At 37.5% G+C, this 24,017-nt stretch overlaps 1 protein-coding gene across 1 annotated transcript in view; it reads right to left on the bottom strand.

The window, feature by feature from the left end:
- PLD1 (phospholipase D1) overlaps nt 1-24,017 on the bottom strand; it is a 120,147-nt gene that overhangs the window by 63,461 nt on the left and 32,669 nt on the right. The window contains exons 4-12 of the mRNA XM_087818326.1: nt 21,233-21,378; nt 20,910-21,015; nt 19,572-19,637; nt 15,197-15,255; nt 13,818-13,910; nt 8,972-9,124; nt 7,481-7,630; nt 6,351-6,434; nt 1,788-1,869 (exon numbers count right to left, since the gene is read on the bottom strand). Coding sequence (XP_087674452.1) covers nt 1,788-1,869; nt 6,351-6,434; nt 7,481-7,630; nt 8,972-9,124; nt 13,818-13,910; nt 15,197-15,255; nt 19,572-19,637; nt 20,910-21,015; nt 21,233-21,378 — 939 coding nt within the window. The remainder of the gene's footprint in view (nt 1-1,787; nt 1,870-6,350; nt 6,435-7,480; nt 7,631-8,971; nt 9,125-13,817; nt 13,911-15,196; nt 15,256-19,571; nt 19,638-20,909; nt 21,016-21,232; nt 21,379-24,017) is intronic.

Genomic DNA, 24,017 nt, shown 5'->3' with positions numbered 1-24,017 from the left:
ATGAAAAAAAGTGATATGATATCCTCACCATTTTAATGCAGGCAACATTGGGATATAAGAACTTGTGAGCTTTTGGGGTTTTTTTTTAACCAGTTTTGTCTAAAGCACAGTCCTCAAGGTTGAACATCTCTTCTCCCCTTCCTTGCCATGCCCTTCTAGACCATCACTTTGATAAGATTCTCTTTCATTTTTCTGGGCAGAGATGTGATTATTCATCTCGTTTGATAAACCTGGACACCCTTCTCTCCCACTGCTCATGTATTTTATCTCTAGACCATGCCCTGTGGTCCAGGATAGTAAGAAATTAACATGATGACAGAAGTCCCCTGAGGACCTAAACCTTTTTCTGTAAGTCTCCAGGTTGCTACACTTGAAGATTCTTCAGAAGTATCACATACCTTGAAGGTTGAAAACTACAAATTGGGTACAGGGATATGGTTACCATAACTGTGATGCAAATTATCTCACCTCCTAGTGTAGAAAATGCAGAACTGTGGGAAACCCTGGGGTGCTAATTTGAATTGTAAACATTCTGCCTCTCAAGGTTGGCTTATACTATTTTAAATAATAGCACTGCATATCGGAAGACCAAAGAGAGAGGAAAACATCAACTTGGTTATTACAGACAAACAAAACAGGAGACACTCACTAACTGTATGCCGAATTATCTAATGAAATGCAAATAATGCTTTTCAAGACCAGAATTCCCAATTTTGTGAATAGACTTCTGTTCAGACAACAAATTAGCCATGAAAATGATGCTGTGTGGCAAGACATGTGTTTGAAATAAAGATTACCAACTTCAGCCTTCAGTATTAGCAGTGAGCTCTGATTAGACTATGGACACCTGCCATAATCCTAAAGTAAAAACATGGGGGAAAAACATTGAAAGAAGAGGAAAAGGTGAGTGGGAAAGAGGTAAGAGAATGGAGAGGATGCGGGGGGAGGAAATGAGTGAAGGCTGTGAGAAATAGAAAAATGCTACCCATGATAACTTAGGATCCACAAATTCTGCTAGAATCTTTAATGATAGAATAAAAAAGACTAAGACAGTTTCAAATAATCGTAGAAAGGCTAGCACTCTCCAATTTGAACATGATTAATAATAAATCCAGATCTATTCTAATTCAACTTAATTTAGCTTGGTTGAAGGCCAGCTACATAAAAAAGTTCATGAGAAATAAAGTAGTCTTTGATGAACCTATACTGATTCAGTTATTTATTTTTTATAACAAAAAGAGCACACTCAATGCTCACCCAGAATCTACAGGGTCAACTGCACAGGAAACAGCTTCACATTATTACCAGGAACTGTCCCCACACTGAAATAAAACAGCACCAATTCTCAATGTCCCTCCTCTTTGATATTCAGCTTTCAGCTTGGCCCCATCTGACTGAAATCTCAGATGACTTTGTCTTTTGCTCAAATAACAGAACAATAAATAAAATAAAATTCTATGTTTCATTTTGTCATTTATTATTCAATAATGAAATCTTTTTTCACAAACTGTTGCCTATAAAATTATTCATAAGTGATTAAAAAACAAAATGTGTAATTGCTAATAAAATTCATAGTCCGAATTAGGCTAAAATATTATGCATTCAAGAGTAACAGGAAAAAAACATCAGAACCAAATGAACTTGAAAACAGTAAATATTCTATTTTTTTGTCAAACTCTAAAGCAAAAAGTTATAAGTATACATGACGGACTTTAAAAAAGAAAAGGCATTTCAGGGGCAATAAACATTTAAGAATTCACATCAGCATTTATTTGGAAAGTACATACTGCTTTTCGTTTAAGAATGCAGTCCAACCTCCAGCGATTTCCTTCAACCACAGGGCGTTTCAGGAAGATTTCTGGACTCAGCCTGAAATCACAAAATTTCAAGTAACTAAAACAAAATATAAAGCTCTGACTGTGTCATAGGAAGCAAAGGCAATTTTCGCCCAAATGCCATCCTCCTCTTCCACTGTGGAGGGTCATCCATATAAGTCCACATACAAGTTCATATGTGAACAAAAGCTTTTACCCACACAAAAAGGCCATCTAGATTTCTCTGTGTATCTTACTCACACATGCACACAGACACACACACATGCAGATATGTTGGTGACCCAGCCAGCAGCCATTCCCCACCTACTTCTTCCTTGCTCCCACTATAGAGCGTAAATATTCTGCACCCTCGTTTACCCCGACTCCTGTGCAGCTAGTGCACAATGTCACACAATCCTGGGCAATGAGATATATGAGGAGCCACGTGTGGGGTTAATGGGAAAGTTTTCCTTTGATGACAGATAGACACACATTCACGCAAGACAGGAAGAGAGGCTTTAGGAAGGATGTTGTACTGGGCTCTGATGCTCACAGAGGTGGGGTCATACTGAAATTCTAGGAGGAAGACCAGGACTGTGAAATCACAAGACCACTCCTCCAACCTTAGGATTGCCTAACTGTGGGTTCCTTCTTAAATGAGACAAATAAATCCTCATTGTTTAAGCCGCCTTTAGATGAGCTTCTGTTAACCCAAAGCCAAAAGTGTTCTGATAAACATAAATGCTGACTTCCTCTACCAAGAGGCAGGGCCCATGAAATCTGGGTCTTTCTGAGCAGGAAAGAGAAGGCAGGTTTGCTGATAAAATTTTTCAAGTGTGAGAATAAACCCCTTGACTCTTCTTTTTTAGTAATGTCACAGGTAGCTAAATGTTGAGTCACTTTTTCCTCTGGGGTTGAGTTCTAAAGTCAGTGTCTGAGTTAAATCTACATGTCACATAACTCCCCTGTAATGAAGAAAAACAAACAAGAAAACTTCATTTGCTGAAATGCTAGGCCTGGAGGAAGAAGGGGAGACTGTGTAAGGATTAGATGAATAAAGATGATAATTTAGATAAAACAGACAATTTCCATCAAAGAAAAAAGTTATCAAAGTGGAAGCAAAAAGAAATTAAGACACTAACCTTATATCTATTAAAAAATTGAATTCATAATTTAAAACTTTCCCACAAAGAAAAATACAGGCCCCAACAACTTTATTAAAAATTCTATAAAATATGTAAGAAAGAAATAATATCAATCTTACCCAAACTCTTTCAGGAAATAAAGGAAATGAACACTTACTAAGTAATATGATGAGGCTAGCATTATCCCAGTACCAAAATCAAACAAGGAATTCAAGAAAAGAAAAAAACTAAGAACAGTATCTCTTATGATCATAGAGGTAAAAATCTTTGCCCAAACTCCACAACTTATAAAGAGGATAATAGATTATGACAAAGTGGGGTTACCTTAAGAAAGCAAGATTTGTTTAAAAGCTGAAAATCAATCAATACAATTCATTATATTAACATTATAAATGATTTTTTAATAAATACAGATAAAAGTTTTGACAAATTTTAATACTCATTCATGATAAAACTCTCCATAAATTATACATACAAGGAAATTTTCTCAAAGTGATAAAAGCTGTGGTTCCAAGAGGATAATTAAATATCCATTGGTTTACCGGATACAAGTGTCATGGTGGAAAGTGTGGCAGAGCAGGGTAAATACCGCCCCCCCTTTTTACCTAGTGGACTAAAAAGAGAAGCCACAGGGAACCCAAAAGTGGTGTGTAGGAGAGACGGGGGGTCATGGAAAGAGAAGAACTCATGAAAGCAGCCTTATGAATTTGTTTATGACTTCCATCTCACTCTCAAGCGGCCCATGCATGGATTTGATCCTAAATACAGAGTAGGGCAAAAGCAGATTTACAGTTGTTCATATGGAAAATAACACAATGATTCATAAATAATAACACAAGGATAAACTCTTATGTTTCACATACTCACAACTATAAACTTACTTTTGCCCCGCCCTGTATATACCAGAGTTTGAGAACTGAAATAAGAAATAGACCACTGATGAACAAGATAGATACAGAAATATAGAACCATGAAGCAGTTGGACAAATTTCAGAGGGAAGGTGAGGGTGGGGAGTGGGATGTGGGGAGAGATTAATCAAAGAACTTAGACGCATATATACATGACCTATGGACAGAGACAATAGTGTGGAGAAGACCTGGAGGGGTGGATGCCGGGTGGAGGGGATCAATGGGGGGGGGAAGGGGGACATCTGTAATACTTTCAACAATAAAGAAATCACCCACCCCCGTCCAAAGAAAAGAAATAGACCACTGCCCAAATTGGCCACTAGGTGGAGTACGTGGGGATAGAACTGAACAGCACTGCAAAGGCTTTGAAAACAAATCTGACATTAAAAACACACAGATATTGGTGATCTGTATGTCGTCTTTTGAGAAGTGTCTATTCAGGTCTTTTGCCCATTTTTAAGTTGGATTGTTTGTTCTATGATGTTAAGTTCTTTATAAATTTTGCATATTAACCCCTTACCAGATATATCTTTGGCAAATATGTTCTCCCGTTCGGTGGGTTGTCTTTTCATTTGTTGATGGTTTCCTTTGCTGTGCAAACACTTTTTAGTTTGATGTAGTCCCATTTGTTTATTTTTTCTTTTGTTTCCCATGCCCAAGGAGACATATCAGAAAAAATATTGCTACGAGAAATGTCCAAGATTTTACTGCCTAGGATTTTTATGGTTTCGAGTCTTACATTTAAGTCTTTGATCCTTTTTGAGTTTATCTTGTGTACCGTGTAAGAAGCTGGTCTAGTTTCAATTCATCTTTTCTACTATTACCAGACTGGTCCCTTTTAGGAAACAAATTTAATTAAAACTCCCATGCTAACAGGGACAAGATGGGACCTTTTCTTAAATACCTTGATGACCAGCTATTTCATGCCAGAACTTGCCCGTGTGGCCAGCTACTTTTCTGTCATGACCAGTCAGCAAGGTTTCTCAAATTTACTTAATGTAAGTGCAGACACGAGTTATCTCATGACCGGTCAGCAATGTTTGGACATGGAAACATGTGTATACTCGTGACTGGTCAGCAAGATGTTTAAGGTAGAAATGTCTACAATCGGTTATTTCATCTAGCTTGCATCTTAAAATGCAAACTGTTCGGTTGCTTTCACTTAATGAACACATCTTTGCCTCTGTACTGTTGAAAGGCTCTCAAGTCTGGGGGGTCTCCTTAGTTATGTACGTGCCTTTTCATGTTGCAATAGCACACGGATGGGACGACCTGACCTTTGCTCTTCATAAAGGATCTGAATGAATGATAAAGAAACGTCCCATGCTTAACCAAATGAACAAATACAAAACCCTCATAGACACAGGCAACAATATGGTGGTTATCAAAGGGAGGGAGGGGATGAAGAGGGTAAAGGAGATCAAATATAGGCGAGGGAAGGAGAGTAGACTTTGGGTGGTAAGCACAATGGAATACACAGGTGATGTATTATAAAATTGTATACCTGAAACTTGTAATACCCTTAACCAACGTTACCCCAATAAATTTAAGAAAAACACAAATAAACCTTCCATGCTTAAAAATTTTCAGCGCCCGGCCGCGCATGGCTCAGCGGTTGAGCATTGACCTGGGATCCAGGCGATCAGGGTTCGATTCCCGATCAGGGCACATGCTCGGTTGTGGGCTCGATCAATGACTCTCTCATCATTGATGTTTCTGCCTCTCTCTCTCCCCCTCCTTTCCTCTCTCTGAAATCAATAAAGATATATTAAAAAAAAAAAAAAGATATATTTAAAAAATAAATAAAATTAAAATAAAAATTTTCAGTGGTTCCCAGTGTTCACAGGCAGATGGATAACTGGAACTAAAGTCAGACTACAAAACCTACAACTCCAAAAGTGAAATTTCCCAGTAACTAAACGAGTTTTAGATACAAGACTTTTAGTGGCTTTAATAAGCATCCTAACTCTCACGGATGTTTTAAAGGGGGTCAGAAAGTTGAAACCTGATGTATCTCTAAAAATGCTGACCAGATTAGTCATTAACAAGGACATTTTAACAGTAATGGGCAAATGGAACTATTCCCATTTCACGGGACAATTCAGAAGAATTCTATTCACTGGACCTGGTGACTGACATACCAAATGGGAAAAAACTATTGAAGGAAGATTATTTTTCACGACGTCTACAACTATATTTGCATTGCAGCATAATTTTTACTAAAATGAATACTGAGTGTCTGCTTCCAAATAGAAAGACAAATACAAAATTGTTCAAGTTAAATATTTTAAGAATATATTTGGATGCGAAGTGTTTTGAAAAGACCTTTGACTGGGGGCTACTAGAGTTAATGGGTTGAGACTGGCTAAACCATCTGTGGGTAGTTTTCATAATGTGTGTCTCTGGAACAGCACAACAAATACTACTGTAGATTCCTAAACACAGAGACCTCCAAACACTATCCCCATGGACAAATACTGACCACCAATCTGTGATAAAAATCTCTTCGTTTGCCTCTTCCATCGCATTTGCAATATCTTCAAAATATCCTTTGGCATTAACATACCTGAAAGACAAGTTTTTCTCAGTTTTGTTTTTTGTAGGAAGTACAGAAAATAGGATATAAGCAACAGTTGATTGGCACCAATCATCTCATCCTCTTGAACTCACACACAGTTGTTTTTCTGAGACTAAAAACAGACCAGTTTCCAATCCATGGGTAGAAAAATATGCTAAGCATGATTTTATTTGAAATAAATATCCAGCAAGTAAATTCTTTTTCTTAACTTATGGCTAAAGACTTAAATAAATCTTCTATTTGTATCATTAAGAAAATGTATAAAGTTAGCTTTTAAAATAGAACTTCAAAATCTAAAACAGGCTATTTAAAGCTCATTGTAAAAAATCTTAAAAACAAAAATTGGAAAACTAATCAATGCTCAGGTAGTCCTATAAAGAAAGGCTTTTGTTCATTAGATTCCACATATAAGGGAGATCATGTGATATCTGCCTTTCCCTGACTGGCTTTTTTCACTTAGCATAATACTCTCCAGGTCCCTCCATGTTGTCTCAAAGAGTACGAGATCCTTCTTTTTTACAGCTCTGTAGTATTCCATTGTGTAAATGTGCCACAGCTTTTTAATCCACTCATCTACTGATGGGCACTTGGGCTGTTTCCAGATCTTAGCTATTATGAATAACACTGCTATGAACATAGGGGTGCATATATTCTTTCTTATTGGTGTTTCAGGCATCTGACAAACAAAACAGATCTAGAGACATGGAAGCATGCAACAGACTGACAATTCTCAGAGGGAAGGGGGTGGGGGGTAGGAAGAGATTAACCAGAGAACTGATATGCATATATGCATAACCCATGGACACAGACAATACTGCAGTGAAGGCCTGGGGAGGGGGCAGGAGTGGGGCAGATGGGGCAGATGGGGGGGGGGAAGGGGACATCTGTAATATTTTCAACAATAAAGATAATTTTTTTAAAAAATGGCTTTTGTTAGGTATAATGCATTATATCTTTTCGAAGCTTTGAAAACTGATTCTAGGAGAATTAGATGCTATGACTACCCAGATAGTCTTAGAGCAAAAAGATCTTACCATTTAGCTAAAACGTTCTCTTGGAGAGCAGCATACGACCCAAATCGATGATCTTTGAGAAAGTTGGTGCCATATTTCTGGATGAATTCTTCCATAGCGCCTGCCCACCACCGAGCATGTCTATAGCTGTTGCATTTTAAAATAAGTGTCCTTCAAGGAAAAGCAAAATGTGGAAAAGAATAGTCACTCTGTGTTTTGTCTCTTTAAACAAACTTAAGGATGAACCATGCCCTGTTTGTTTTGGTACTGCAGACATAAGTTGAAAATTTTAAGTAAGCAGCATCTTACTCATATCAAAAAAATCAAGCTTCTAAAAATTTGGGGGAAGATTTTAAAATACAGTCAGTGGAGCAAAAATAAATTTTCAGGTTACTTATTCACTCATGCAACCATGTGTAAGGGTCCTTACTCTAGGCTCTATGAGGATATTGAAGGGGGTATAGGTGAAGATCTGTGTCTCTGTGTTACTTAGTCATTGGCTCCTATAGAGGTCATTTCCCTTTGCACTGCCTGATGTCCATTTCCTTGGCTTTGGAAACATCCTGGTTGTACTTTAGGAGAGTAATTTCTTCCCTACTCCGCATTCACCAAAGCCAAGCGAAGTGGCATATTCCAGACCCCGGATCCCAAAGACTGATTCAGAGCTCTGTTACGGGGACCAGTGAGAATGGTGGCCTGATGTCTGCGGCCCTCCACCAAACAGAAACGCAGTACCGGGAAGAAGGGTTGATGGCAGCACCTTTGCATTTCCAATAACCAGTCCTGAGCCTTCCGTTGTCAGAGGAGATTAGCAAGTTCCAAATATTTTGCACACACAAGCACACACGCAAATGTATGTTAGTAAGGGTCTATCTCTATCTCCAAGCCAGTCAATGTGAGTAAAGACAGAAATATATACACATTCATGTACATGAGGCTGAACTTTATAGAAACAAATGTATATATATAGAAAGACACATATATAACTACAATCCTTCAGAAGATAACATATGTATCAGCACACACATTCTCAGTAATAAAATCTATAGTAAATGTACACTTGAGTATCCTTTCAAGGTATCTGTGTGTTAAAATCTGTGTGTAAACAGGATTTTTCTATATCAAATCACTTTTAAGTGTTTTGTTAAAGGATATCAATCCATAAAGTAAAATTCTATTTTTAAAAAATGAGAACTATCATTCCTTAACTTGTCTGTTTGGCACAATGGTATTATTGAGTACTCAGTTTTCTTAAAACGGATACATATCAGCACACAGGATGGTTTATTCTGTTGCACATAGGATCTTCTATTTTTAAAAATTAATTACAAGGAAAAAGTAGTTTCATTACTTTCGATTGAGGATAAGTTCCAAATGAAAATTTTCAGACATTTAAATTCTTTTACTTCCTTTATTTAAAGTTGGGAGAAACACTTTGTTTTTAAGAGATTTTGTAAAAATATTTTTTTTACCAAAAAAATTTACTCTTTTAAAAAACAGTTAAATTTCTACCTTGAAAGGTTATCAATTCGGAGTCCATATTTCGTCTCTGTCTCCTTCTTTCCCACCTTAATTCTGAATTCTTTATCCACTAGCAGGACGAAGGCAATAGCTCCACTGTCTGGTTTCATATACAGCAAAAAGGAATCTTTCACTATCAGCCACCTGGGAGAAGATAATATGTATTTTTAAAGTTGCACTGAATTACTGAAACAAAAAGAACAAATTATATGACAAGTGTGAAGTAAACACACTAGCAGACAGTAGACAATTTTATTTTTTACATGGGGGATTTAGTTTTTAAAAACCACTATGAAACAAACAAAATTCAAAACCTTTATATTGTGTTTTTCTAAGAAGTACTGGCACCAAGCAATTCAAAATAATTCATTAGCTTTTCAAACATTAAGGGCAAAGCCTGGAAGAACGCCCCTGCTAACAGCAGGTAGTGCTTGCAGGAGGGACCATCAGAGCCCCAGCTGTTGGAAGAACAGAATGGGTTGGTGTTTGCTAAAATAAACCATCATAGAAGAGTTAGATATGCTTCTCAGTAAGTATAATTCCCCTTTAAAAAAAGATTCAGTGAGCATCCAATACTCTGCACATTTTCTTGTTCATTTCAAATTATTTGTGATTTTAGGGACCATTATTGAATGATGTTGAATGGGACATGATCTCTCAAAAGTATATGTCCATTCAATTCAATATATGTTTAAGAGTTTCATAATGGAAAAGTACAGTGACAATCGAGGAGTAAGGACAGAGGCAGAAACAGCACAAAGATAAATCATACATGTTCTCAAAGGATCTTACTAGGCTAGCGGGCATGAACAATGACAATTCTTGGCTGAACGGGATAGGTACTAAAAGAGAAAAGGAAACCGTGATGGGTGCGAGGAGGGAGTCCTTAATTCTAACTAAGAGAACACACTAGTGGCATCCTCCCAAAGAGGTGAACCAGCTCCCATTACAGAACAAATCTCAGAAATGCTCCTGAGAGCCCAGGCTCGTGACTTAACCACCAGGGCCAAGGGCTGCAAAACATGTCCTCGGGGATAGGCCACCACTGTGCAGCCGTGCCCTGCACAGGGATGCCTGCTGAAGGGGGGCCCGGGTGTAGGCTACATCACCCTGCACTTTTCTCTAATTTGCACACAGGTTCTGAACGAATAAGCCCAACTCTACGGGGTGCCATTCATGTGGTATCTACACCACTGGTTCCTCCCTCGCCCCTCCTAGAAGTATGGAATTATTGAGCAGTGACAGCTGGGTTTTGAAAGCTGAACACAAAAGAAAATGGTTTCTGTTTTGACAAGGATGAGTTGTTCTTCTTAACGGGCATTAGCTATCAGGGTAAACTGGCTCCTGGCCTTTATTCAGAGCTCTTCTTAATTATACCATTCATTAAACCCTTCTGATTTATTCCCTTTTTCTCTTTTGTCAATAGATTTTTTTTTCTTTAACGAGAGGATATGCATCAAGCAAGGAATCCATCAACGAGCCTTTTGGGAGTCAGCGCCAGCTGCCCAGGGATTGAGCCGCACCTGCCTTCGAGTCAGCCTCCCTGAGCTCCAGTGCCAGCTCTGCCACCTGCCTGATCGTGTGAACCTGGTTAAGCCTCGAGTCTAAATCTACAGAATGAGGGTAACAGCCATGCCCAGCTCCTGCATGCCTGTGCAGATTAACTGAGATGATTCACGCACATTTTAGCACAGTTCCTGGCACCAATAAATCTGAACTTTTATGAATATTCTTGTCTGAATCAGGTGAGATTACGGTCTATTCTACAAGTTGCCTCCTGCCTGTGCCACTACCTGCTGTGGCATTAAAATGCAGATGGGGGGACTTGAGCCAGCCATCACCTTCGCCGCTTTATCTCCCACTCTTCTTTCCTACCACCTGGGGCTGGTTGAACAAGCCCAACCTTGTTCAGCTTTGGGCTTCTACATTCACTATTCCTCTGCCTAGAAATGATTTCTCCCACATCTTCCCGTGGATGATCCTTTTTGTAGGTCAACCCTCCGGGTAGATGTTCTTCCAGAGGTACGTCTTCCCTGATTATTCCATCTAAAAAAGCTTTATATAAGTTCTAGACATTTATTTGAAAGAAAATATTTTATAGTATGTTATTTCCTTCTTTATTTTTAGTAAAACTGAGGTGTGTGTTTTTTTGGTAACACAGAAATTTTAAATATTCTCTAATCTGAGCTTTTGATCTTTTCCTTTTAATTTCTTCGATCCTTTCAAAACTCAAATAATTAGAGCCCAACTTAACATTTTTTTTTTTTTTGTGGTACTTTATCTTAATGTTTAAAGGTAGATTCTAGTTTTAAATTTCTATATTTTTAATACAAACACAGTTGAACTTCATATTTACACGAGTTCATATCTTTTTCAAGGTTAAAGTAACATGTATTTCTTATATTTTTTTCAGAATCCCAGTAAATTATTGCTGCAACATTTTCAAGGTTCATTCATGACATAGCATGCATCAGTACTTTTTTATTAAAAATTTAAAAATGCTGCCTGGCCGGGCGTGGCTCAGCAGTTGAGCCGTCGACCTGGGATCCAAGCAATCGGGGTTCGATTCCTGGTCAGGGCTCGATCAATGACTCTCTCATCATTGATGTTTCTATCTCTCTCTCTCTCCCTCTCTTTTCCTCTCTCTGAAATCAATAAAGATATATTTTTTAAAAAATTTTTTTAATGTTATTCAGATATAATTCACATATCAAATAACTTACCATTTAAAAGTCTACAATTCAGTAGTTTTTAATGTATTTCCAAATTTTGCAACCATCATGGCCATCTAATTCCAGATATTTTCATCAACCCAGAAAGAAACCCCAAACCCATTAGTAGTCTTCATTCCTTTTATAGCTGAATAATAATCTACTATATTATAATACCACCTTTTATTTAACCAATCATCCGTTGATAGACATTTGGGCTGTTTTCACTGTTCGACTGTTCTGAATAATACTGCTGTGTACAGTCATGTATAAGTTTTGATATAGACATATTTTTCAGTTGTGTTGGGTGAATACACAGGAGTGGAAATGCTGTGGCATATGGTTACTCTAATTAATACTTTGAGGACCTGTCACACTAATTCCCAAAGTGGCTGAACCATTTTACATTTCCACCGGCAATGTCTGAGGGTTATGATTTTTCCACATCTTTGTCAACACTTGTTATTGTCCTTTATTTTTAAAAAAAAAAAAAAAAGAATTTATTGGGGTAACATTGGTTAATAAAACTATATGGGTTTCAAATGTACAAATCTATAATACATCATCTGTATACTGTATTGTGTGTTCACCACCCACAATCAAATCTCCTTCAATCACTATTTATCCCCCACTTACCCTCTTCTACCTCCCCCCCCATTCCCTCTGGTACTCACCATACTATTGTCTGTGTCTATGAGTTTTTTGGGGGGGCTTTGCTTAATTCCTTCACCTTTTTCATCCAGTCCTTTAACCCCTCTCCCCTCTAACAGCCATCAGTCTGCTTTCTGTATCAATGAACCTGTTTCTATTTAGTTTCTATTTTGTTCATTAGATTCCACATATATGTAAAATCATATGGCATTTGTCTTTCTCTGACTGACTTATCTCACTTAGCATAATACTTCTCCAGATCCATCCATGTTGTCAAAAAAGGTAAGATTTCCTTCTATTTATGAGTAGTATTCCATTGTATAAATGTACCACAGCTTTTTTAACTACTCATCTAGTGGTAGGCACTCGGGCTGTTTCCAGATCTTGGCTATTGTAAATATGCTACAATGCGGTGCTATGTTCTTTTGAATTAGTGTGTTGGGTTTCTTAGGATATATTTCCAGAAGTGGAACCTCTGGGTAAATGGCAGTTCCATTTCTAATTTTTTGAGGTTACTCCATATTGTTTTCCACAGTGCCTGCACCAATCTGCATTCCCACCAACAGTGCCTGAGGGTTCTCTTTTCTCTGCATGCTTGCCAACACTTGTTGTTTGTTAATTTATGTTAATTTATTGATGGTAGCCATTCTGACAGGTATGAGGTGATATCTCATTGTGGTCTTAATTTGCATTTCTCTGATGATTAGTGACATTGAGCATCTTTTCATATGTCTATTGACCATGTGTATGTCCTCTTTGGAGCAGTGTTTATTCAGGTTCTTTGCCCATTTTTTTAATTGGATTGTTTGGTTTTTAGTGTTCATTTTTATAAGTTCTTTATAAATTTTGGATATTTACTCCATATCAGATGTATTATTGGTGAATATGTTCTCCCATTCAGTGGGTATTCTTTTCATTTTGTTGATGGTTTCCTTTGCTGTGCAAACACTTTTTAGTTTGATGTAGTCCCATTTGTTTATTTTGTTTGTTTGTTTCCCTTGCCCAAGGAGACATATCAGAAAAAAAATATTGCTTCAAGAAATGTTCGAGATTTTACTGCTTATATTTTCTTCTAGGATTTTTATGGTTTCAAGTTTTACATTTAAGTCTTTAAACCATTTTGAGTTTATTCTTGTGTATGGTTTAAAAAGATGGATTAGTTTCATTTTTTTGCACGTATCTGTCCAATTTTCCTAGCACCATTTACTGAACAGACTATCTTTACACCATACCATACTGTTATGATTACTATGGCCTTGTAGTATAGTTTGATTACTATGGCCTTGTAGTATAGTTTGATATTAGAAAATAGATAATGAAACTTGGAACTTAAAATATTTTAAAATTTGCTCTGTTATGACTTTCAAAGGATTTATAACTGATTTATAACTTATAATTTAATTTAAAACTAGCATGTAAAAACTCTCCAAATATCCAGTTTATTAAAACAAATACACAAAACTCCTAAGTCCTACCTTCTTGACCACCGGTAGCAGGCTCTTCCCTGACCACAGCAGTTCAAGCCAGGTATCCTGTGTCCTCCAGACCTTTTCATTATCATTCCTTCTCTGAAAGAGACATCAAGTTAATCCATCATCTTTAAATTTCCAACTCACTCTTAGCTGACACAGCCTCACAACTTGGGACTAAATAAACGGTTTAATTCTCACATGACTTTTTCCCCCCTCTTTCCTTCTTCGCCCTCAAATAGCTCCGTACCATATTTGCCAGGATGGGTGTTCTCTAGCAGCTAATCTTTAGAGCACTCTGGTCGATGTAGCCTTGTCGGTTTTGGGGGCAGCATAATTGTGTTACGCACACCGCAGGACCTTAAGCACCCCAGCTTCTGGCTCTAAATGCTGAGCATTCCCTCCAGTCATTATAGCATCCTGAAAAGTCCTCACATTTGCCCAGTGCCTGCATAGGGAGGGCTCAGCTACTGTTCGGACCCTAGGAGGTATTTTCCCATGGATTCCAAGCATTTCTGTATCCCTTCACCTACAGTTCCAGAACCAAGCCATGCTGAAGGAAGCAGAACAAAGCTTCTAGCTTTGGAAAGAGAAAGATCTTGATTTTGAAAGATGTGAAAAGAAAGAACAATCATAATGGCTAAATAAAGAAATATTTCACAATAAGTACTAACAATGATCTTTACGGAAAAAAAGTTAAGCTCTTTATCGTATCAAGCTCTCATATTGTGAAGGAAAATAATCATTAAGTAAATCTCAATTTTGTTGTATAACATACATTTTACACAGTATTATTTTTAGTCATGAAAACGAGTGATAAGCAGCTAACTTTTATAAGTGATTAGAAACGGGATCTTGTATATTTGATTCTTTTCAATTGAAATATAATTGATATGTAACATTATAGTTTTAGGTATACAACACAGTAATTCGATATTTATATATAATGTGAAGTGACTGATCACCACGATAAGTCTAGCTAACACCCATTGTTACACAGTTACAATTTTTTTCGTTTGATGAGAACTTTTAAGATCTCCTATCTTAGCAACTTTCAAATATAAAATATAGTATGTTTGATTTTTAATGCATTCTCCCACACATCATATTTGCTACCTGTATTAAACATTCCAACTGTGGGGTTAGAGGAAATCAGTGCTATAAGCACATAAGAAAGAGGGTGGAGCACTTGCTACCTTTGTTTGATGTAGCAAGATACTCAGTTTTGCATAAATAGATCCCCTCAGTTGCTCTGACTCTTGTTGGGGAGAAAAGAAGCTAGCAGTAAAGCCAGGTGAGGTCCATCATCATGGCATGCAGATAAATCAAATATTAATGTCATCAACATTCATACTTCTCTTTAAAGATCCAAGACTGGAACTTACATGCCCTTTGGTCCCAAATCATGGATGAAAGACAGCTGGCTTATATCAAGAAATTCTGTCTGAAAAGAAGCCAAAATTCATACTTTAAAAACTCAGAAAAAAAGAAAAATTAATGCATTCAAAAAAACACATTAGGTACTGCAATGTGAAGACACATCTGGGATGCCGTACAGATCAATAGCAATGGTATTGCCCTGAAAGAGTAAACATTAGAAGTATCTACATAATTAAAATACAACAAAGAAAGTGATATGTGCTCTAATATGTAGAACTAAAATGCTAAAGAAGGTCGTGGAGAAAAAATTTCCTCCCAAATTCTTGTGTTTGTTTTTGTTGTTGGGGAAGAGGGATTGTATGGCATAGCGTACGGACAAATAGTACAAAATTGTGTGAAGGGAGTGATGTTGGTGCCAGAATTGGAAGATGGACTAGACTTAGCATGTGGAAATGGGAGATGAAGGGAGACACAGAAGAGGAAAGTGTAAAAAAATCGTTGGATATACAGCTGGGCAAGAGATAGTCAGATAAAGGAGAGTAACAGAAAATTAAATGGCAAAGTAGGTTGAGGGAAAGTTGGAGAGGTCTTTGGACATCAGGAATAATAAAATATTCTAACATAAATGTAATAAAATTCAAATTAAATAATTAAAACTAAATAATAAAAATTAAATGAAATAATTACATGTAATTACAAGATAAACATAATTATATTCTTAGTGAGTATAAAAGGAGAGAATTTTTGATCCAGCATCACTAAATAAAAAGATTAAAAACTATAAATATTATAATAATATCAATGGTTAACATTTACTGAGTGCTTAATATCATTGTCCCTGAACTAAGCATTTTTCATCCATTATCTCAAACTTCTCTGAAACAGGTGTTATTTGTCCTGCTGTACAGAAGATGAAGCTGAGGTTTAGAACAGGAATAGGCAAACTTTCTCTGCGAAGAGCCAGACAATTAATATTTTAGGTTTTGTGAACTATACAGTTAACCTACTGTAGCATGAAACCAGCCATAGACAATACATAAATCAGTACATATGGCTATATTCCATTGAAACTTTATGCATACTAAAATATGAATTTAATATAATTTTATGTCATAAAATAATATTCTTTTTTTTTCAATATTTAAAAATGTAAAAACTACTCTTATCTCACAAATCATACAAAACACAACAAAGATTTGGTCCATGGGCCACCATTTACCAACCTCTAGTTTAGAGAAGATAAATAAATTGTCCAAGATCACAAAATTAGCAAGGGGTATTCAGAATCAGCTCAGACCAGTCAGTATCCTCACAACTAAGCTGCCAACACAAAAAGTCATTCAACATTTATTTTACTCAAATTGAGCAACTTTATCCTAACTAGACGAGCACTAGGTGAAAATGCAGAGGCACAGAAGGGAAAACCAATGAATATTATGTAATTCTTAGCCTATGCAGAAGTTTTACTTTGTATACTCCTTGCAACAACTAGAGTTTAACAATATTGCTCCCAATTTACACAAGGGGACACAGTAAGCCTAGATCTGCCAATGGTCTTGGACCATGTCAATAACAGCCTTTCTAGAAAAATCAAAGACAAGAAATACATGCTCCTGGCATCAGGAAGCAGAGAGGAGACCAGACATGGGAAAATTCCACATCCACAAAGTTCTGTGGGAAGAACCATAACAGTTACATGTGAAAGTCTTTTCTAGAGTTAGAGAGACAGTGATAGCTTCCTAGCTGAGGAAATAGTATTTGATCTGGGCTTGTAAATGGAATTAACAAAATGAAAAACAACAGTTTTCCTTTAAACTTTTTATATGTGATTGGAAATATCTAATATTAACCTTAAATTATTTTAAAAGTCAAGGTCTTTACATTTCATTTCTTGTATGAAACATGGTAATTCAGTACCATGCATTTTTAATCTGATTTGTGAAAATGCTCACTAACTTGGAAAACATAGGAACACATATTAGAAGTGACACTGCAGACTTTGAGCCACAGAATCCAAAATGTTTTAAGATCTTAATCCACAGCTCTCATTTTATCTCTAGGGAGCAGAGAGAAAATGTCATTCCCAGTTTACATAGGAAGAAACAACTACAGACGTGTGACTAATTTACGCAAAGTCACAGAGCAGTTGAATGGGAGAACAGGAAATGAAAAGCAAATATCAAGGAAACCACTTATCTAATACCTGGATATTTTCTTATTCACGTAGCTCTTATCATCAAATAGCTGACAAAAAGATATTCTTTGAAATAATTCAGAAATCATAACTTTACAATATCAAAATTGTTAAGTGTAAAGAATTTCATCTAAATTTAAAAGTATACATTAGCAATGCAGAAATTTTAAAGTTGTGCATTAATGCAAAATTTTAAATTATCCTAACGGCTTAGTAAAGTTTGACTAAAGAGAGATTTTGAGAAAGAATGAGTCCTGTTATAGAGAAAAAGAAAAGACTCTGGCAATAAATATTCTAATACAGATTTACCAGGTTGGAAGTAAATGTGACAAGATCAATTTAGAAGCAAACCTAAGTAATACAATTTGAAATTTAACCAAGATTGTGTTGTCCGAACTTCTCAGCGTGTCTGCCATGATAAGACTTCCCTTCTGCATTTGGGCAGGTGATTCTCAGGAGTAAGAATTTAATCATTAATTTAGCCTTACAGTATTTTATAGGGCTTATTGATCTCTTGAATAATGTACTAATCAATACCTTTTTTCCCTGAGGAATCTGAAAAAAGTATGTTAGGGAAACAGAGAAGCAAAGAGTTCCCATGCCAAGAAACAAACCCCCCGGGTGACAACAAACCCTGGAAATGACTTGGCAATCCCATTCATACACATGCTTCTCCACCTCGTCTTTACATTAGAAGAGAAGGGGGATGTTCGGAGGCTCCCTTTATTCCTGCGGTAACAAAATTCAAGAGAGTGGCCAAGTGGGAAATTCTCAGAGGCCGTTAAGACAGGAGAGTGGGGTTGGGCGACGTCCTTGTAGGAAGGGTGGGAATGGGCTCAGCTACCCAGGGAAGGCTGCCTTCCAGGTAAAACAATACCGCTTCGGGGAAAAAAGGGAGGACAGCTAATCTGTGGAGGAAACTGAGAGGCTCTATCAAGGCCTCCAGACTTTCCCAGCTCTACGACTCAGTCATGAGAATGACAACACTTTCATTAATTTGCAGACACTGCTGTTTAAATCAGGACAGCTTTTCCCTGTTGGAATGGAAACACCACGGTGCATCTTTATTAATTGTCCCCACTCTTCCCCTCAAGTTAAATTTATTCATTTTAAAAAGCAAGGGAGAGGTGAGCTCAGTGTTGCTGATCTGTGGGATGTTTATCCTCAGATTCCTTACCGCCAAGGTGGTGATTTCAAGCTAATCACCACCTTGGCGATAGGAGTCTAAGTTACAGGGGTCTGATGATTAACTTGAAGTTAGCAATATCGCCTTATCAGCTTAGGGCCCTTCTCTTGGAAATCATTCACTTTGTTCCATTTCTAGATTTTAAACTTCAATCAGGAAAAAGTACATTTATTGTTTCCAATGACTCCTCCTTTAAATTCCTTGGAAGATAAGCATTTTCCAGTTATTAATTAAAATTAACACAAAGGAAGTCTTCATACTCCTGGAGGAAAAGGAAGTTGTCTAAATACAAACCCAACCAGTGACCATATAAAAGCGGGAAGAAAGAGCTGTCCAAGTCTAATTTCATTGAAGACTAACCCTTAAAAACACTGCACCTTCAAGGGTCTCTAAGGGAGCAGAGCTCATTGTTTCCTAATACTCCCTGTAAAGCCCTCTTCCCGCTCCCCCATGCTGTGTGCTTCCAGGCTGCTTCCAAGTCCCAGCATCTCTTATTTCCCAAGAGTTTCTTCTCTCCCTAGCTTTTCCCATGCTTCTCACTTTCACTTAAAAAGACAGGCTTTTTATAAGCATCACAGGCCAATCAGATGGCATTCACAGTATGCTCCGTATAATCTTAAGATACTCAACTCTGCTCAACTGTTTTCATCACTTCCTACTTAAGGTTTTCTCTTAAGAGTTAGAAATTATTTGGGATATTATTCTAGAAGCCTGGGGAGCAAAGAAGGTTGATTTCTAGATAATTTAGCCTGTAGCACCATTTCAAGTTCATTTAAATCTATTGTTAAAAACATATTCAATTATATTTTATATTTTAAAATAGTATTACCATAACCTAGATCCTTGCTGTCAAATCAATTTTGTATTCATTTCATTTATTTTAATGCAAGGAATAATCCTAAAGTGGATAGAAGCACTTGTGTTAATAAAATGATCCAAAATTTAGCTGACAATTTACAATTTTATACATTCAAAATTTAAATCACTAAACAGTACTTACTGTTGCATGATAGTTTCTATACATGGGCATTTTTAGTAACTTTGTCAAGTAATCTTCCAGTTGTTTCTGTAACGCAAATATTTTAGGTAAGAGATAACATCATCACACTTATAGAAAAACTTCAACCCTTAGTGACAATAACGTGATCATTTGTCCATCTTAACTTCTGCAAGTTATTCAATTATGTATTAATATCACCACTACACAAGGAATTCTGAAGAGCATTAAGAAGTTTTCCATAGTTCCCTTGAACCATTATTTGACTCTCTTCTTGCTATTTAACTTTTCACATACTTAGGTCTTTTATAAACTGATGACAAGACCCCAGCTGTATATTCTTTTAATTTTCCATAGTTACTAGCACAGGACTTGCCCATATAGGTGGTTTTAAAGCATTTGTTGATTTTTATCAAAAACTTGAATTTCCTCAATTCTAACACTGAATTTACTGGTAGATATACTGCAATTTTTGAACAGATTTCCAGGGGAAAACAAGGAGGGAGGTTTAAAAAGAGACCTTCTAGTAAGTTGTACACTGATTTCAAATGTGTTAAAGTGAGAGGGGGCAGGGGGTTATCAATTATACTGACTGCAATACAGGCTGAAACACTAACTGTAAAAGCCAAAGTTTATCATTTTCAACTGCACTTGTGTATGTACACATGGTAACCCAAAACTGTAGAATTTTATTTGTCTAAGTATCTTAGAAAACATGTATTCCAGGTCCTTAAAAATATTTTAAACAAGATGACAACTACAAAGGAGAAATCAAACATCCATTTTAGATCACGAAAGTATCAGATGGCAAAAGAGAACTAGCATGTATTTGATAATTTTCTAGTAAAAAAAATCATCTATCCCATGCAGGACCATATCACTGAAGCGGAGCAGGCCTGAGGTTTCTGTCCTACTGAGATACACATCTGTAACTCTGTCCTATTCTTCCCATATATATATATTCCCTACATATATTTAGGACAAACTACTCAAATTCTGAAGCAAGTGTATGAAAATGTATGATTTAAAAAAGAGTAGATCTCAAAACTCTCAATGATGCACTCAGTCTTGACTCACAACAAGCCTGCAGGGAAGACAACTTCTTCACAGCATAACTCCTACCAAAGAAAACTCTTCTTCTGGAAAAATGCAACCTCCTCAGGGTCAGAATGGCTTGGGGAGAAAGGGCCTGCCTGCCCAGCTCCAGAGCAGATAAACTGGCCTGGGTGATGGATCAGTGGGTGAGAAAAGTTGCAGCCTGACCCACCTCAACCCTCAGATGCCACCTTTCTACAATGCTACTAAATTATGTCCAGAGCAACAGAAGAGTAAAGGACTTACCCTCCTACCAAGGAACTGTTCTTCTTTCATCGTGTTTTCAGAGGAACGTGGTAAGCTTGGCATTTCTCGAGGCTCTTCTTTGACATTCTGTCTTCTAAATGTGTGTCTGAATCACATACACACAAACACAATGCGAACATTTATTAGATTATTCTTTGTGTCATGACTCTCTAATATCTTTCATGAAATGGCTTATTGTTAGAAAAGCCCATTTAATAGAACATATCCACCAACAATGGACAGTTAACCCATAATATGAATAAAATTCTTTCCACTCAACTTGGACATTGGGATAACGTTATAATTAATTCTGAAACAATTACCTTCTGGTGGGAATGGGAATTCGGATAAAGGCTTTGTACTTAAGTAGCTCTCTGTGAAATTCTTGAAAATGCTTGAATTTCCTTTTAACTTGCCATTTAAATTCCCCATGTGTTAATTCAATAGTGTAAAGATTGATACTTCCTACCTACAGGGATAAATAAAAATGATTGGTATTTTAGATAACAACAAAAATTCCAAAATCTCCCAATGAACAATAGCTAATTAGTAAGTAACATGGAAGTGCCCTTAGATCCAACCTACTTATCTTGCATAAGTACTTAAGTAGAATGTTTTCAAATACAACTGATTACAGAATAATATTCTCTTAAATGTTCACCTTATAAGATACATAACAAACTCAGAATCACACTAAAGACAAACTCCCACAAATCCTATAATCCTATTGCTACACACACACACACACACACACACACCACCCCCCCTGAAACAAGAAAGACAATCAAGGGGTTGTCCAAAAGTATGAGCAGTGAGCAGACAGGTGGAAGGGGTGAAAAGGAAGTTGGAGGAAATGGATTCCAGGAACACTACCTTAGCCCACTTTTTGCCCTTCACAAATGACATTATGCCTTCTTCTGAAATGCATTCAAAGGTCCCTCCTTGTCTGCATCTCCCTGCCCTGAATCAACACCAGGAACCAGGAAGGTAGAGGTACATTAGAGGGAAAGGAGCAAAAGATCTCCCTACACTCAAAATATTTTCCCCATCAACTTAACTAAAATGAATCTCCATTTAAATTTTTCAAAATATGTCTTATGAAATGCAAATATATCTTGGTGACTAGTGAATTATTTCAATCAGAAGAGCTAACAGCCCTGGGGGACAGGAGTTTTTATATAATAGGGTGACAGGAAACAGAGGAATATTTATAAATAAAGCACAGGAGATCTTGAAGGAAGCTCCTATAGTGTGTGGGGGGAGAGAGGGCAGGAATGTGGGCACTCTGGACCACCTGGGACTTGTGAAGACATCCCTGGTCCTGAAGGGACAAGTGGCAAGACAGGTGGCAAGACAAATGGCAGGAACAGGAGCTAGAACGGAAGGAGAGAGCCATAGAAAGAGGGCTGCTTTGGCGAGGAGATGGGTGCCTTTGGTCAAGAGACACAGCCACCTCGGGTGACCCCCATCTCTTTTCTGGGCTCTCCAGCAAGAGTCCTACCAGAGGACACAGGCAGAGAGCAGGGTGGGGCAGGGTGGGCGGAGGGGCTGGAGGGACAGGTGGAAGATCTCCAGCCTTCGAGGGCAAGTGAAAACATCTGTCTCATCAGGTTGTCACAAGAGTGAAAAGAGAAGTACTTAGCAATGAGCCGGCACACAGAATGTATTCAGTCATCAGAAAAGGGGTCATTTTTATTTACCTGGAATCACATTCACAATCTGCATTAATTTAGTTCATATTTCATAGTAAATGAAACACTAAATTAGATAAATATAATCCTTCACTTTCTCACACAGACTTAGATAAAAAGATGAAGGGATTAAGAAGTACAAATTGGTAGTTACAGAATAGTCATGGGGATGAATAGTACAGCATAGGGAATATAGTTGATAATATTCTAATAACTATTATGGTCTAAGATCAGTATGAGATTTATCAGGATGATCACTTAGTAAGATATAAAATGTCTAATCACTGGGTATACACCAGAAACTAATATAATATTGGATGTCAACTGTAATAAAAAAATTTAAAAATGATTTAAAAAATAAAAAATAAAATAAAACAGAACTAAACTAAACTCACTTAACTAACAGAAGAGTGTATGCAAAGAGAAAAGTCTGTGGTTTGGAAGCCTGAATATTTATCTTCATAAGTAACTTTAGGAGATACCGAATAATAATAATACATAGTATTATACAGTGTGTTTGTATAATGCAATAAATAATATACTTTTATAATATAAGTGTAATATTACGTATATTATTGTTAAATCCTCATAACAAACCTAGAAGATGGGCACTATTAATACTCATTACTCAGATGAGGACACTGAGAAACAGAGAGGTTAAGTAACTTGTGAGAGATCACAAAGCAAAGACAGGAATTAAACTATGCAGTCTGGCTCTGGAGTCTGTATTTAACCCTCACGTTACTGCCTCTCGGTGTAAAACCTAGTAGGCAAGTGAAAAGGCGAATGTCATCTCAGAGACCTTTCTGGATAATGTTGCTCAGTGGTATACCAGGGATATTGGACCCAACTCGTAGGAAAAGCCTAGAGGAAAGGCTGCACGCCAAGGTAGGTGTAAACTAGGACCCAGAATACGCGCAGACAGATGGGGACAGAGCACTAGGCGAAGCCATCAGGACCCAGGCAGCACTTGCCACCCTCGAAAGACAAACCGGAAGGGAAGCCACAGCCTTCCCCCGAGGCAGGAGGCACTGGGAATGGTGGTCTTACTCTGGCGGCCTTACTCTGCAGTGGCCAGAGCTTATCCTGAAGGAACAGAGGCCACCCCCCTGCAGGAACATTCCCGATGCGTCAGACTGGACAACTGCACAACGCAGGCAGTAAGAGAGCAAACGCAGCTTCCCCTAGTCCAACCTGTTTCAGAGGGCGCGGCTTTGGTTAATGGAGATATTTTACTCCCAAGGCCATTCCAGAGCGCAAAGGGGCCTAAAGGACAGGTGCCAGGGACAACTCAGAGAAGCGGAGCGCGCCCGCAGAGCTCTCAGCAGTGCGTCTGGGTGATGGCCCCAGCCGGCCCAGCGTCCCGGCTTGTTTTCTTTCAAGAGCCAGGTAGCGTCGCTCTATTCTTACCTAACAA

Source organism: Miniopterus natalensis, chromosome 6 (genome assembly GCF_054644295.1).
Source record: "Miniopterus natalensis isolate mMinNat1 chromosome 6, mMinNat1.hap1, whole genome shotgun sequence".
Classification (NCBI taxonomy): domain Eukaryota; kingdom Metazoa; phylum Chordata; class Mammalia; order Chiroptera; family Miniopteridae; genus Miniopterus; species Miniopterus natalensis.
This window is presented reverse-complemented; position numbering and strand designations above follow the sequence as displayed.